The following is a 16,109-nucleotide window of genomic DNA, read 5'->3' as shown; positions in this document are numbered from 1 at the left end:
AAAATGTGTCATGGCACAGAGCATGCATATCAGGTCATGGATGTTGCTAAAAAATTAACCTTGGACATAAGCAACAGGATTGAGAAGTCCAGGTGTGCACAATCCAGTTTTAAGAGTGGTTCATCATATCATTAAACAAAGCATCTTTTATGTCAGGATGTTTGATAATCTCAGTAAAATTAATCTCCAAAGTCTCCTTCAGTACAAATGCTCTGGAAAACATCTACACAAAGAACTTGTTTTGATCTGACAGTGCTACTTTGTTGTGCACGTTTGATTTCTCTGTAGCATGACACAAAACCTTTGTGCATTAACCCAAAGGGCTGGGACTGTCAGGGACTGGAAACCTGGGAGCTTCCAAGCTGAGGCAGGGGATGATTTATTCTTGGGTTTATGCACTCTACTCAACCCCAAGTACCCATTTTGCTCCACAGAGGTTTTTAAACCCATTCCTGCTTCATTCCAAGCCTCCTAACTCATGTTCAAAGGAGTTGGTCAAAAGAACACTTTTTCCAAATGTCCTGATTCACAACATAAGTTGATCAGCAATGTAAATGTCTGGTTACTAAAGGCTGATGACAACTGAATTGTAAACAGATGTTAAACCAATATCCAGAATACACAGAAGCATTTCTGTGTCTGATTCCTGTCCCTTTGGCTGATGCCTTTCTCCAGACATCAGGATATTCCATGAGTAAAGCATGGAAGGAGCCTGGTTTTCTGTTCCTCTCCAGCAAGTCCACCAGCTTGAATTTCCCTTTTCTCTCTCATCACCCATTTTCAGAAAAAATTAAAGTAACTTCATATCTTGCTAAATTTGATTGAAATTGTCTAACAGAGTCATAATGTGCTGAGATGGTGTGATACACAGGTTGTTGGGGTTTTTTCCTTAGAAAATCAGGCTGAAAATAGGGTAGTCTTTATTCCACTGAATTAGTGAATGAGGTTTGCAGCTGCCCTGAGTAATATCCTGAAAGATCTGAGAGGAAAGAGTTCATTGAACTTACTGGCAATAAGGTTTGCTTTGGCTGGGTTGATAAAAAGTGATTCTTATCAAGAATATGTACTTTGAAATCTTTTTTCTAATTATTAAAGATTGTTTTGCTAGATTCATAAATTTCAACTTAGAGAGGGAGAATTTAAAACAAAAATTCCCTTTGGTTTAATTACTGTAATTATTAACATATTTCAGACTATACACATGCACTTTCAAGGGTGTCCTTTTGGGCTTATTTGATTTAAAAAGATGGATGGTGTGGAAGATGAAAGTCAAAAATGTCAAGGCTAATCAGGTACCAGGGAGTGCCCAAAGAGCTGAATCCGATGGTAGTTTAGCACTATGCAGTTTGTCTTGGCTTTTTTGATGTCAGATCCTAGATGAATGTTTTCACTAAATAATTTCTTTTGTTCTTTTATATGGGTTTGCTTCTTCAAATAGAACTCCTTAAAGTGGGAGGGAACTCCTTGCTTCCTCTAAATCATTGCAAGCTTTACAATGGCTTAAAATGCAGCCAAATTGTCATCTCCAGAGCTGTGTTTTCCTTTCCTGATTCCTGTCTGCTGGCTAAATCTCCTTTTGCCATAACTGAGCCCTGGTTGTGCTGCAGCAAGGGTTGAACTTGACTCCTCCAGCACACAAAACATCCATTAACTCTAAAAGGGTTCAGATGTCTATTTGGGAGCAGAACAAAAGCTGTTTACACAGACAGGGCATTAAAATGTTGTGGTCCTGGCCAAAGCAATTTAATAAATGGAAAGAGGAAAAGTGGGAACTAAAGCTGGTTATGAAGGTCTGGTGTGAAGATCACATAACACAATTTAATGTCCTTAGAGGAACGTTTCCATGGGCATCAAGTTACTGTGGTTAAACCAACCCCAGTGCCAAAGGTCATCCATTTTTAGGTCAGGAAGTCAATGTTACAGGATCTGGATCTGGACAAACTCTGCCCAGATGTTTGTTCACATATTTGACTTTTTTAGCCAAGCTTTCATCTCTCTGTTCACTTCTTCTGAGCATTAAAGCATTTGAGTTTTCCTGGCACAAGAACTGATGGAAGGTGTATTTAAGAGATGTCATTATTTTCTGAAGCTGAATTTTTAAAGCTGGACATGCAGTCATTCACCAGCACACACCTCAGGTGGTGAATTTTAAATATTGACATTCAAAGCAAAATGGGATCATTCTGCATGTAAAAGTATTCCAAAAAGGAGTGAAATATTTTTGAATATTCAATAAATTTGCAGAACCACAAGCTATCAATAAATATTCCATGAACAGAAAAAGAGGCTACATTTTTTTGGTAAATCACTGCAAATTATTCCCTCATCTCTAGTTATTACCCTGTTAATAGGTAGCACCTTCAGATTTTTCCTATAGTGGAATCTAATGATGAGCTGTTGCATATTTCACTTCTCCTGTTAGCTGGATAAAGTAAAAAGTTGAAACAACTCTGGGAATCGTGGGCTTGTGGCATGGGTGTGCTCTTAGTGCTATTAATGGGTGTGTAATGCTCTTCATGCTATTACTAAATTGCAGTTAAGGTATTTGCATACTAAGTAATGCATTAAAGTTACTCTAAAGTTGCATCATATTCCAGTGCATTTAAAGAAGGAATAGAAGAGAGGAAAACCTCATCTGCATGTGCCTGTGTCCATTATTGCAAATTTCTGGGAGGTGAAGTCTCATCTACCAAGCTCTTGATCTGATTCTGTGAGTGTTTATGAGAGACATTAGAAACGTGCTCTCTGCTAAGCATCAAACGTGGTGATCTCTAGCTGAATAATTAAGTGTTCTCCAAGCAACCTATTGGAAATGATTTTGTAGGCCACTGCTCAGCAGGAGGAAAACTGTCCAGGAAATGAGACTGGAACGGAGCCACGTGGAGCAGAAGGAGCTGAACCACTGGAACCCCACACGTGTGTCCCTGCCTGGTTTTGTGCAGTAACACCCCCTGACAAGAGAGAGCTCAGAATACCCCTCCACTGGAAGAGTTTAGTATAATTTGGGTTTAAATTGGCTTGGCAAGGCTTAGCAGGGAGGACCCCCAGCAGTCTTGACATGAGAGATCAAAGCAGGCAGCAGGACAGTGGGAGCAGCAGGAGTTCCCTTTGGAAGGTGACAGCCTCAGAGCCAGGGACACGGAGCCAGCAGGGAGAGGCTGCTGGGGCTCTGCTGAGCCACCCTGGGGGACCTCCTGACTTGCAAGAAACACAGCCATTTCTTTCCCTTTTTCTCTTTTACTTGCTTGGATGTTGCCTTGTGAATGGCTGATATGAGGAGAGGCACTGAGAGCTGGGGACAGGGGTGAGAAATGAGGAGAAAACTCAGCAGCCAACTGGGCCACCCTCCTGTTCCTCCAGCTGGGGAGGGGTCCCCTCTGTGCTTGTCCCACTCTGCTTTAAAGGGTCTTCTGATCCCACCACTCTTGGTGAAATTATTTCATGATCTAACGAAAAAGATCCATCACTTAGTTTAATGTAAGAACAGAAATACTGAGTTTGAAGCTTACACCCTTCAGGCTGTCTGGTTAGAAAGGAAAGATGGGAATCCATGAGATGTGGAACTGTGGAACAAAGAGTCAGGCTCACATCAGGAAGTGAGCTGTAACTTTTTTACTTGTGACACAGACAATCTGACTGCAGATTTTTTCTTCTAAGTATTGATTTTACCAGGAATGAAAAAATGAATGAGTCTGATCAAGCATTTAGTCCCATTATTGACTGCTGCTGGAACTGGGATGGCCAAAAGTTTAGATTTTGTCAAGTTTGACTGCCCAGCACAGAATTTGTTCCACCAAGTTCAGCATAGAATGAAAGCTTAAATTAACTGGAGAGTGAAGAAAATTCTTAAAAAGAAAGAAAGGAAGGCATTGTTCATTTCTTGCCAGGAAATCTTATAATAGAAAACATGATAGAATAGGAAAAAACTACTAAATCTGTACAGGAACTTTGTTCTTCTGTCAGACAGCAAATAATGTCTTCTAGAACATCTCTAGACATGGGCAAAGTGATGGTCACAGAACCAGCACTTCTGAAAACCCCGGCACATGCAGTTTCACTTCCATTTCATGGTCCTGAGTTTAAAGCTCAACTAACTTTAGCTTTATAACATAAAGTACAGGACAAAAGAGTGAGAGCTACTTGAAACTATGAAACAAATCTAAAAATCAGACTCCTTGTGTTGTTTGCCCCATGTTTGAGCTCCTGCTTGTCTCCCAGGACACTGTTAGGAGCATTAATGCTGAGTCCCTGGAGCAGTGGTGGGGCAGACCCTGGTGATGAAGCAAAGGGCTCTTGTGGCTGGGATGTCCTTGCAGGTCCCTTTGCTGGTCAGTGTGTGTCTTAGGGCCCAGGGATTGCCCCGTGTCCACGTTAGCCTGCAGAAAGCATGGATGATGGATGTTGTCTTTGTGTTCTGCTTCCCTTTCATGCTAATTTTTTTGTACCCTTATTAACTCCCTGGTACATTATGATAATAACTTGGGATTTGCAGTGATTTATTTCTTTATTTTCAGGAAGACATCTCCCTTCACCTTTACCCAGGAATACGCCTGCATGGTGAAATTCCTTTTGAACTCAATTGTGAATATTCAGCCTTTTTTTTTTTTTTTTTTTTTTTTTTTGTTCTTTCTTTAGAAAATTCCCAACGCTCTTTGGGCCAATCTGATCCAGGAACGTCTGTCAAACGTGGACTGCATCAAACAAGTAAGAATTGCTCCTCAGAGGGCCCGTGGATAAGCACTTACACAACTCCTGCATGGTACTTTGCATTCCGAGTCCTGAGCAGAGCAGGGAATGGGGGCAAATCATCGGGGGCTGGGGCTGGGATTGCTTTCTTGAACATCAGCAGAGGGAGTTTGGAGCTTTATTAACAGGATAAAGGGGAGGATGAGAGTATGCATATGCTAATCTGCTAGCACAGAGATGATCAAAGGCTGAACAAGCAGAGCTTTGTTGATTGCCTGGGGCAACTGGCAGAGTTCTAGTGGACAAAACAGATAAACAGAAAGAATATATAAATCAATATGTCAAGATTTTAACTGTGATTGAGGAAAGGGGGAAAGAGAGTCTGATATTGCTCATAGAAATCTTCTTCATTTCTCGTGGTGACTTTTTTTTCTTCCTGTTTTCTGAAAAACTGCATTTGAGGATGTTCTCTTCTAGATAATAATTAATGGGCTCACTGTCAGCTCACACAAATAGGAAACTCAATAAATTTAGCTGTATTGACACTTCTGGGCTTCCTCAACCTCACCCCATGACTTCAGTCTTAATTTAAGCAGAGACTTTTAACATGAGACCAGAAGGGAGCTTAAGTAGATCAGTACTGACTGAAATTAATGTCTGAACTCAAGAAAAGCAAAGTCTCTTTTATGTGTTTCCTTTAAAACCTCAGATAGATGTTGTTATGGTTTATTGGGTCCATAGTCAGCCCATTATAAGGGATTATTTTGAAGAGGGATAGTAAGCTAGTGCATAAGACCCTGTTTCCAAGCTGTGCTCAAACATGGCCTGCACATTACTTGATGCTATTTTTGAGAGGAAAAATCCCAGTCCAAAGTAGGTGGGGGGTTCATGAAGCACTAAACAGCTTTTTTCAGATACCTACTCTGTGCTTTCAGAACTGTCCCCTCCACACCTTTAGGTCAGGGAATAACAGATACTCCCTGACCTGACAGAGATATTGCAAAGCTCATAATTTTCTTGAAATCTGTTGCTTCTCAACATCATCATCATTATCTACCTTGTTGGTTGAATTAAATGAATTTCACTGAAGTGTGAAAATTGCTTCCTAAAGCTCCTTAGCATCAGGCACTGAAATAAACTGGATATGCTGGAAAAACTTCTCTCTTGTACTTGTTTTTCTGTCTCTGTGATTTTTTTGGTGTAGTTTGCAGAAGGATCCTCCCATCCATGTAAAATAAAATCGTCTTAAGGGCTGGGCCATTGCCTTGTAGTCTTTAATTCTGTAGCTCAGAGAAACATCACTAGAACTAGCAAAAAAACCTTTCAACTAGAACTGTTGAAAGGTTTTGGCTTTTAGAATCCAAATAATGTGAATGATTCCCAAAGAAGCCCTCGTGGGCTCCAGTGCCAGGTCAGCCCCTGAGCTGCAGCCGCTGCTGGGCACTCCCTGGCCCTGGAGCCAGAGGAGATGCTCAGATGCAGGGTCTGAGCTGGGGTGAGGAAAACCTGATCAGGATGTAATGAATAGCTGGAGATGTAATCTCTTAAATTGTTCTGCCCGAGGGGTTTGCTAGAGGACATCAGTCTCTTTGCCTGATTAACAGGAGGCATCTTTCCAGCAGGTAATTTTAGGTTTTCCAGTGTTTGTTGTGGGACTGTTGAAGTTTTACTGACTCTGAGTGTGTGAGCTCTCCCAAGGCTGCATCCACTCGTGCTTCCTGTAACTGTTGGCATTGGATAGTTCTCCTTTTAATCCTGAGGAGAGGATCTCTACCTGATAGTTATTTTAAACATTAAGCCATGTAAACTCTAAAAAAGGTGACAAGATGGTTAAAATGCCAATTACTACTTAGTGTCTTGCCTACATTCCTGTTGTTATCAACAGCAACACTGGATCAGTGCTGGATGGGTTACAGAATTAGGGGAGAAAAAACCTTTATAAAGCTTTCTCAACATTCAACAGAATGGGGTTGATGTTATTGAGCTGGTTAAGGATTCATCTCTTTTTAGGAAAAACACACAGTTTGCTTTTCACAGTTGAGATGGTTACTGAAAATCTTTCAGTGGGTAGTGATTCCTGGTCACTAAAAACTCCTCACACTGTGTATGTCTGTTCCACTTGAAAGGTGATCCATGCTTTTTATTCCCAGTATTTTCCTTGTTTGATTGGAAATAGAATTAATACTCTGGGGTTTGTTCCTGGTTGAACAGATTTATGCCATTTCTCTCAACTCATGAGTCAGCATTTTATTTCTGGGGATGTTAATAGATGAGGAGCAGGATGTTGGACCACAGTACCAGCAGCTGTTTGTTTTATTTCTCCTTGTGGTGTCATTGGCATGGCATTAATTGTACAGCTTTCATCCCACTGACAGTAGGAATACAGGAGGTTTGTGCCATTGTTTTGACACTCAGAGGTTTATAGATGTCACAGGCATTCTCTAAGGAGAACATTTTTATTGATCCACAGCTCTGCTGAGACTCTGTGTTGTGTATCCTTCTAACACAGATGTAGTGAGGACTGTGAGGGATCAGGCAGGGGGGGCTTCCAGCACACAGAGAAAACTTATTGCAAACATGATTTGAGAACCTGGGACTTGGGAAGCTGATGAAGAGATTTTCCATCTCCCAGGGTCAGTGCACCTTGGCTGCAGCTCCTCTGCTGCTGGTGCTGGGATTGGTAGGACTGGGGGAGACCAGGAAAGAGATGATGTGAGATGAATTTGTGAGAGTGCTGAGCAACCTTGCTCGTGTCTCAGGACCACGTGGGAACAGCTTCAGGCCAGTGATGCACAGGAGTATTACTGTTATTATTTTTTGCATTATTGTCTATCCCATTTCTCCAGATGGGAATGAAAGGCATGTAATAACTTCCCAAAATACTGAGTGAGCATGAGCACCTGTTTTCCTGAACAGCAGTATTGATGACCTTTGGTCTTCATGCTTGTGGATAAGATTTTTTTAACTAAAAATATATCATAAATGAGGCTGTGCAGGTCAAATACCAAGGAAGAACTGATTGCCTAAGTCATTATTATTGGGGTGGGAAGTGTGAAAGTGTGCAGGCTTGGTAGCAGTAGAGCAGTGTGCCAGCAGAGTCACATTTGGAAGGACTTTGAGCATTTCCTTTTCTCCAGATTCCTTAAATCTGGAGAGGAAAGTGATGGCTTTGAAAGTATTTCCTTATTGCTGATGATTTCAGCATGGCACGGGGTGAGGAGCAGCAGGTCTGCTCCTGGGGAAGGACTGAGGTTCCCAGCCAAAAGAGAGGGAACAGTGACCACAGAATAAGGACACTGTGGAAATACTCTCAGCCTTTGTTCCACTCTTGATGTGGGAAGGTGCAATTCATGTCTGGGTGTAAGGTTACTGCTACCAAGAACAAAAAAATGGATGGCTTCTTAAAGAAACAAATTTACCATGTGAAGTTACTAATTACACTTTAATGATAGTCAGGAGGGCAAAAGAGAGCAGTGTTTGCATGAAGCATGATAGGCATATTTTAAGTCAGGTCTTGCTCTGCTGTGTCTTGATTCCTCTTGCTTTATTCCCAAGCCACAGTCCCTTTTTATTTTTTTTAATTAATTTTTTAAATAATTTTTTTTTCCTTTTTTTTTTTAATCTGTGACATCTGCTTGGAGCTTGTCCCTCCTGTGATCCCACCCCACTTGCAGCTGCTCAGACCTCCAGCTCTGAGCTGTGCACGGGGTGCCCTGAGCATAAGGCCTTTTTGATGTGTGATAAAACAGAACCAAGCCACTGGGGGTATGGAGAGGGAATGCAGCAGAATATCAATAAACCTGTTCTGAACAAAGCTGCAGCTCTGTGGTGGAATAGACATTTCACTGAAGTGTCAAGTAGATGGATAATGTATTCTAATTAGGGACTGACTGATACCCTGGAACTCAGAGACCTTTGGAAATAAGATCCCCTCTTTTGGTAGTGTGTTTTTATTTTGCATTTATTTAATGCTTTAAAAAGTATTTGCTGCAGGAAGCTATTTATTGAGCTATGTTTTCTTACACTGCAAAAACTTTTAGTTATAAAATTACTTATTGCCTGGTTTAGGAATCATTGAGTTTTATGCATAAACCTCTTAAAGTTTGATATATGTTATGAAAAACCAACATTCCATGTTTCCTACCCATTGCTTAGTAGGTGATGGTTAGCAATAAGCTGGTTTGACATCAGAAGCAATGGTTTTGTGGGGAGGTTTGGTTTGGTTTGGTTTCCATAAGTGTTGCTCTTGGAATGGAGAAAATGAGCCAGAGTTGGAGTCTCTGTAAATGGGCATCCATTTATTGGCTTCAGGCCTCTGGTGCCATTTCTCCCCAGACAAAGAGGGTCTGGGCACACAGATGTGGTGCACAAGGACAAAATATTCAGAACTGCTGCTGAAGTTCCTAGCAGACCCCTAAAAACACTGCTCAGCCTTGCCTCCTGCAAGTCACAGAATCACAGAATCCTAGGGGTTGGAAGGGACCTCGAAAGATCATCTAGTCCAACCCCCCCTGCCAGAGCAGGGCCACCTAGAGTACATCACATAGGAACGTGTCCAGGTGGGTTTTGAATGTCTCCAGTGAAGGAGACTCCACGACCCCCCTGGGCAGCCTGTTCCAGGGCTCTGTCACCCTTACAGGAAAAAAATGTTTCCGGATATTCAACTTGAACCTCCTAAGTCCCAAGGGATAAATTGATTTCTCAGCACCTGTGTGACCTCAGCCACTGGTTCATTCTAATTTGAGAGAGCAAACACCAGGAGTGGTAAAAATGGCTTGCAGCTACTTGAGACTCTGATTTTCTACAGATAGCAGCACATGACATGTTCCTGAAACCAGGCTAATTAGGGAATTTTAAATAGTCTACTCTACTTTCTTGTATAATTGGAATGTCCCAATTTCCTCCTACAGAAGTCATGGAGATGTTCCCCTGAAATAAATCTAAAACCTTAGGACCTCTAAAATCTTAGGACAGAGCCTCAGATTTACGTGGGAGATGATACTGATTGCTGGCTGATGCAGCATGAAAATACCTTCTGTATTTCAGCAGGAAGATGGTTTCCAGATTTGCTGTAGCATCATGGAGTTATTTTGTGGCACAGGATATAGTGACACACAAGGATCTGGGGTTAAGCAGCTAACAGATGATTTTGAGAAAGTTTGGAAGGTTCAGGCTTGAGGCTGGGGTGTGGATCAGGTTTCAAACACTGCATCTCACAGAAACTGAGTGAGGCTGCAGCTCTCCTTTCACAGATCTGTAAATGTTTTTTTAAAGATGTTCAATCCAGCACTTAGCTGGCTATAACAAGGACTTAAGGGAGCAAAAGGCTCTTTTTTTCTTTTTTCTTTCTTTTGCTCTGTTGCTTCATTAGCTTTGGGAACGCTGGGTCCATTACTGTGAGTTTTCCTGTATAATTTAAGAAAATAATGAAATCGTGCATATTTTTCTCAGTGTTCTTAGCATTAAATCTGTCTTTAGATTTGGTTAGCCTCTTTTTTCACACTCAGTGTGGGCTGGTATCCTTTTGAATATTTCAAAACTGTAGAAATTGTTTTGGGTTGTTTTTATTCAAGATAGAAGTTTTTGGGATTTTTTTTTTTTTAAGATTGTAGCAATGATTATTTTTTATTTTTCATGTTTCAATACATAAGTTCCCATTGCTCTGTGGCAGTGGCATCAGTGGATGCTGTTTCACAAAAATATCAGTGCTCCATGTTTGCTTTCTTCCCTCCCAAGTATCCAGAACAGATATTGTGCTGGGTGAGATCAAAATGAGGTAATTTTCGTGCAAATAGCACTGATACTTAGTGCTGGTTTTGGGGTTTTTTCTCTCCCAGGATCAGTAACTCTTTTATGTTTGTGTTCAATAGGGATGGATTTTGGAAGGCTTCCCTGAAAATCAGGAACAGGCCTGGATGCTGCAGTCAGCTGGCATCATTCCTAGGCACGTTGGTAAGCATTAGAAGGTTTATGCCTGATTGCATCCAGTAGGAAAGACTAGAAGTGGTTTTCCAAAAAAATATTCATAAATCTGGTACTGAGAGTGGAGAGATCAGAGTCACTGACAGCAGAATATTTCAGTGTGGTTCAGATTCACTCAGAAAGCTGTGAGACTTTAAACACTGTCACACACAACCCCTTTTTCTCTTACACTTTGGGGTTCTGGATATTCCAGACCATCCCAGTGGCTCTGAGCAGCTCTCTGGGTCTTGCTTCCCTTCTAGGAGAGGGTTTGCATTTTCTCTGACTTCCAGCTCTAGAAATCACCTTTGTCCTCAGACCAGAACAGTTCCTTCTGTACTAAATACAAACCCATCCTTCTGCTGAATTAGAGAATGCAAAGAGCAAACTTCACAAAGTGGAAACATCAAGATTTTCAGCTTCCCCTTCAGAGTGCAGATGGATTCTGACCTGAACTGAGAGGAATTATTTGTTTCCTGCAATTTGCTGGTAGGTGCAGCCCTTACAGCTGCACTTGCAGTCTAGAAGGAGCCAGTTGTCCCAAATTAATATAGTTTGAGTGTAAGAAATTATTATGACTGTCTGCAGTAGAGTGTGAAATGATAAATGTAGAGCTTGGCAGTGGATAGAGAGCAGAATGTCAGCTAACTTGATGAACTGTCACTTTGGATTTTATTTGGAAGAACTTTGACTGTTAATGAAGAGCTCAGAATCACTGCAAATGGAGTTGGGCAAAAATGTTTAATGTTTAGTACTTGCATGTATTTTTAATAATGCTGATAACATCTGAAGTTGAGTTTTGTTCACAATTATATCTGTGCAATCAAGACCTGAATGAGAATCGTGCAGCATGAGTCTGTCTGGTTAATCAAAAAGAAGATTGAGAGGAGATGAGATTTATGGTGGATGGGTACCTTGTTAGGGAGAAAAGTGTCTGAAGGAACTATTTGATACAGAGAAGAACTTGCTTGAAACCTCTAATCAAATGCACTGAAAATAGTAATTAAATTACAGTGTTTAACTGTGAGGATGATTAACCAGAATCAGACTGGGGAACTGACAGATTCTCCACTCTTTGGTGCTCTCTAATGAACTTTGAACACTTCTCAGTGAGATTATCAAAAAATAAGTTTCACTGATCTCACTGCCAAGGTACCTGGATGAGAAGTAATTGTGGTACAGGAGAGAATCAGCCTGGAGTGACCCAGGGGTGTTTCTGTCCTGGGCTCCAGGTACAGTGTCAGAGAAGGGGAATCTTGTTACCTGGCAGGGATGCTGGGGACAGGTGGTACTCATGGGTACTGGATTCATGTATATTGTGTCCCATGATACTGGTCAGGAAGTGGAGCAAAATACTGATTTAAAGTGAAGTATCTGAAGGTAGAATACTGTGAAAGGAGGATGTTGTGGATGTGCTTGAAATACATTCATTAATACTAGGCTACATCTAAATAGTTACAAGAAGTAAAGCAAGTAACTAACAAGAGCTACGCTTCTTTCTTTCTTTCTTTCTTTCTTTCTTTCTTTTCTTTCTTTCTTTCTTTCTTTCTTTCTTTCTTTCTTTCTTCTTTCTTTTCTTTCTTTCTTTCTTTCTTTCTTTCTTTCTTTTCTTTCTTTCTTTCTTTCTTTTCTTTCTTTTTCTTTCTTTCTTTCTTTCTTTCTTCTTTCTTTCTTTCTTTCTTTCTTTCTTTCTTTTCTTTCTTCTTTTCTTTCTTTCTTTCTTTCTTTCTTTTTTCTTTCTTTCTTTCTTTCTTTTTTTCTTTCTTCTTTCTTTCTTTCTTTCTTTCTTTCTTTCTTTCTTTCTTTCTTTCTTTCTTTCTTTCTTTCTTTCTTTCTTTCTTTCTTTCTTTCTTTCTTTCTTTCTTTCTTTCTTTCTTTCTTTCTTTCTTTCTTTCTTTCTTTCTTTCTTTCTTTCTTTCTTTCTTTCTTCTTTCTTTCTTTCTTTCTTTCTTCTTCTTTCTTTCTTTCTTTCTTCTTTCTTTCTTTCTTTCTTCTTTCTTTCTTTCTTCTTTCTTTCTTTTCTTTCTTTCTTTCTTCTTTCTTTCTTTCTTTCCTTTCCTTCCTTCCTTCCTTCCTTCCTTCCTTCCTTCCTTCCTTCCTTCCTTCCTTCCTTCCTTCCTTCCTTCCTTCCTTCCTTCCTTCCTTCCTTCCTTCCTTCCTTCCTTCCTTCCATTTTATTTTCCTAGTTGTGCTTTATGCTTCAGACACTGTGCTGATTGAGAGGAACAGTGGGAAAAGACTTGATCCCCTCACAGAAGGTGCAGTATGGTTTTTTCTGACCTCCACTAGAGACTGGAGTGTTGCTTGGTCTCAGAAACACTGATAATACCAGTGGGATTAAAAATGGAATGGTATTCCTTTAAGAACTAATATTAATTTATAATTATAAATCTAAACCATTTGAAAAACATCTTTGTTGACATCACATTATTTTCTGTGCCAATGAAATATGGGGAAATGTCAAGGTCAGTATAGAGCCTGCAAACAACAGGGTTTGTTTGTTTGGCCACCAATGTACAGCTTAAAATGAGACCTTGATTTTGTTCTGGAGACCTTTTGGAGTTCCTAATTAGTGCCTGATTTCTAGAGGTGTACCACACAACCTTTGACTGGCCAAGTGATGTGGAGATCCAGCAGCGCTTGGTGAAACCAGAGCTATCGGAGCAGGAAATGTCCAAGAAATTGCTGGAGTATCACAGAACCTTCCCTGCAGTTTTCCAGATCTACCAAAAAGTTCTGAGATCCATCAATGCAGACCAGCCTTCCGTGGATGTCCTCTCACAGGGTCAGTACCTCCATGGCACATCTGGGAGAACTCTTCTTTAAAGGTGGTTCCCAGGGACTTTGGGAGCACTGGGAGCACTGGGAGCAGCAAACAGCTGAGCTGTGTTCTCTTAGTGCAGAGTTTGGGCTGTTTCTGGTAATTATTTTACAGGTCTCCAGTAAGTGCAGATAACTGGGAATCTGAGTTCCCCAGTGCTGCCAGGGAAGAGCTGACTCAGTGATGGAATTGTCACAGTTATTTCTCTGAGAGTCTCCTCTAAGAAGCTGCATTGTTCATCTCCCAGAGGGCTGGTACCTTCCACAGGTCTGGGAACAAGAAGTGGGAGCAGCTCAAAGCCAGCAGCATTTCATTATTTAAAAGCTGTTTGTGCTGGTAGCTTTTCTGTTCAACAATTCTTGTTTGCCTTTGCTTGAGTGTAATGCAGTCTGACTTTTCATGTCAATTCTTCAAGAAGAGAATAAGGAAACTGCCAGAAAGACCAATTGATAATGTACTTTGTAGCTGTCAGTCCGTGGATGATCTGTTATATCCCAGTAATTTTGCATCTCAAAAAGGTCTTTTTTTAAATAACAAGTGCTGCACTTTTAAGATAAACAAGTAGGAAGTTTATATTCCGAATTTACACATTAATTACCTCTAAATTACTTAATTAAATTTAAAAGTTCATATCATCATTCATAAAGAATTCATGCCTTGAATTGTAAATAAAAATGTGAGTGCCTGAATATTAATTATTATTAATTAATAATGTAGTGAGATAAATTGAAAACTGGAATGAAAAAATCCTCTCTAGATCTTTTTTCTGCAGTGCATCAAGCAGCCAGCTTGTTTTTTTTTTTTAAAGAATAATTAGATGTGGAGACTGTCTAGGGGATCATTACTCCTAATTAACTTGGTTATTTACTGCAAATTAAGCATCATTTGTAAGCAGGATGCTTTGCCTGTAATGTTTCTGCTTTTCAATACACTGGGTTATGGAAAATATTCAGAATAAGTAGAGCACTCCTTGGGTAGCTGATACTTGGGTTTTAGGAAGTTATGCAGCAAACATACTGTGTTCTGCTTTTTTCCAGGGTTTTGTAAAGTAATTTTATTACTGGAGTTAAGAAAGAAGAAGGAGATGAGGATGTCACTATTATTGTGTGGTGTTTCATACAGTTATCACATTTTGTATGCTCTTCAACTCTGATGGAATTCCCACTGCCATGTCCCTGGGTCTGGTCTCCAGTGGGGTGTCCCAGCAGAGTGTGGGATCCCAGCCAGGGATGGGGATGATCCCAGGTGCCTGCACTTGGGGTCAGGGTCTCAGGGTTTTAGGGTTGCTGTCTACAAGTTGCAGGCCTGGAGCCTGCTGAAAGTGCAGCTTTATTACAAGAGATTTTATGATTCCAGTGTCCAGCAGAGGCTCCTCAGACAGAAATCTTTGTTTGTATCCAGCAGTGTGCTGACAATGATGGGGAAAATACTGAGCCTTGTGATGTTCTCCATCAGTCCCTTTGTGTGTTTGGTTTCTTTGCTTGTTTCATTGTTTGTTTTGTTTTTTAACCTGGGTTTATGATTCATACATTGATGTCCAAGCCTGTCCTGTTTGTTAGACTGAAATACTGTTTTGTTACAAGGGTTCCTTAGTCTTGACTTTTATTTCTCTGGGCTAACAATTACATCCATTGCAGTTATGAGGACAAATCAAAGCCTGAGTGGATGTCCCCATGCTGCCTTAGTGGTGGCAGCCAGGATGTGGTGGCATGAACTGTGCCTTGGCATTTGGATCCCTGGTCCCTGGGAACCTTGCACAGCTTGTGCCAGAACTTGGGCTGCTCCCTCACTGGTGTCATCAGCCAGAAAAAGGGGCATGGGGAGTAAAATACAATCCTTATTTGTCCTCAGTGCCAAGCTGTGTCCTGTTTTAGCTTCTTGATCTACCAGGTTGTGTTTTGAGGCTGGACCAAAGCTCTGGTCCCTGTACATGAGCATCGTTGGTGACTCTGCTCACATCCTGTGAGCTTTTCACAGCTCTCAGGATCTGTAGATTGACCCAGATGTAATATCCCATCTGCACTGCAAAATGTAGAACATGATGTCCAGCAAATAGAGTGGAATCAGACAAAGAAGCTTTAAAAGCCTTTATATTTCTGCAAAAATGATGGACAAAACAATAAACTCATCCTTGGCTGTGTGTTCTCAGTGCCATGTTGTGTCGTGACATCCTATGCTACAAGTCTATAATACTGTAATTAGGAGTTTGTTTAATCAAACACACACAGCTGGATAAATGTCATATTAATTTAACATCCTGAGTTTTTACACTTAAATATTTGTTCAGAAACTGCAGAAAGTATTAAATGTAATTATATCCCTCTATAATTTGCATGGTGAAATTGTACCTATCAAGCAAAAATTACTTCTGCTAAAAACAACATGGTAAAAGAGCAATTATTAATTGAATCTGCTCTTTAAAATAATTTGACATCTACTGATGAAAGCAAGCACAGGAGTGTAATGATAGTGAGACTGCTGAGGTGCCTCTGTAAGGTGCTGACGTGGCAGTTCTATCAGTCAGGGTTTGGGTTGGAGTATGAAGCTGTTTCAGTGATAAGTGATGATCAAAATGACTTTTTAAAGAAGGAGAGAGAAGTTAATGTGTATACAGATAGATATCTATTTTTAACATGAGCCT

General features: G+C 40.5%; 1 protein-coding gene across 1 annotated transcript in view; it reads left to right on the top strand.

Annotated features, from left to right (window-relative positions):
• AK8 (adenylate kinase 8) overlaps window positions 1-16,109 on the top strand; it is a 64,072-nt gene that overhangs the window by 8,185 nt on the left and 39,778 nt on the right. The window contains exons 5-8 of the mRNA XM_030461151.1: window positions 4,636-4,704; window positions 10,557-10,638; window positions 12,834-12,905; window positions 13,235-13,432. Coding sequence (XP_030317011.1) covers window positions 4,636-4,704; window positions 10,557-10,638; window positions 12,834-12,905; window positions 13,235-13,432 — 421 coding nt within the window. The remainder of the gene's footprint in view (window positions 1-4,635; window positions 4,705-10,556; window positions 10,639-12,833; window positions 12,906-13,234; window positions 13,433-16,109) is intronic.

Source organism: Calypte anna, chromosome 17 (assembly GCF_003957555.1).
Source record: "Calypte anna isolate BGI_N300 chromosome 17, bCalAnn1_v1.p, whole genome shotgun sequence".
Taxonomy (NCBI): Eukaryota; Metazoa; Chordata; class Aves; order Apodiformes; family Trochilidae; genus Calypte; species Calypte anna.
Note: the sequence above shows the minus strand (reverse complement) of the source record. Positions and strands in the feature narration are given on the sequence as shown.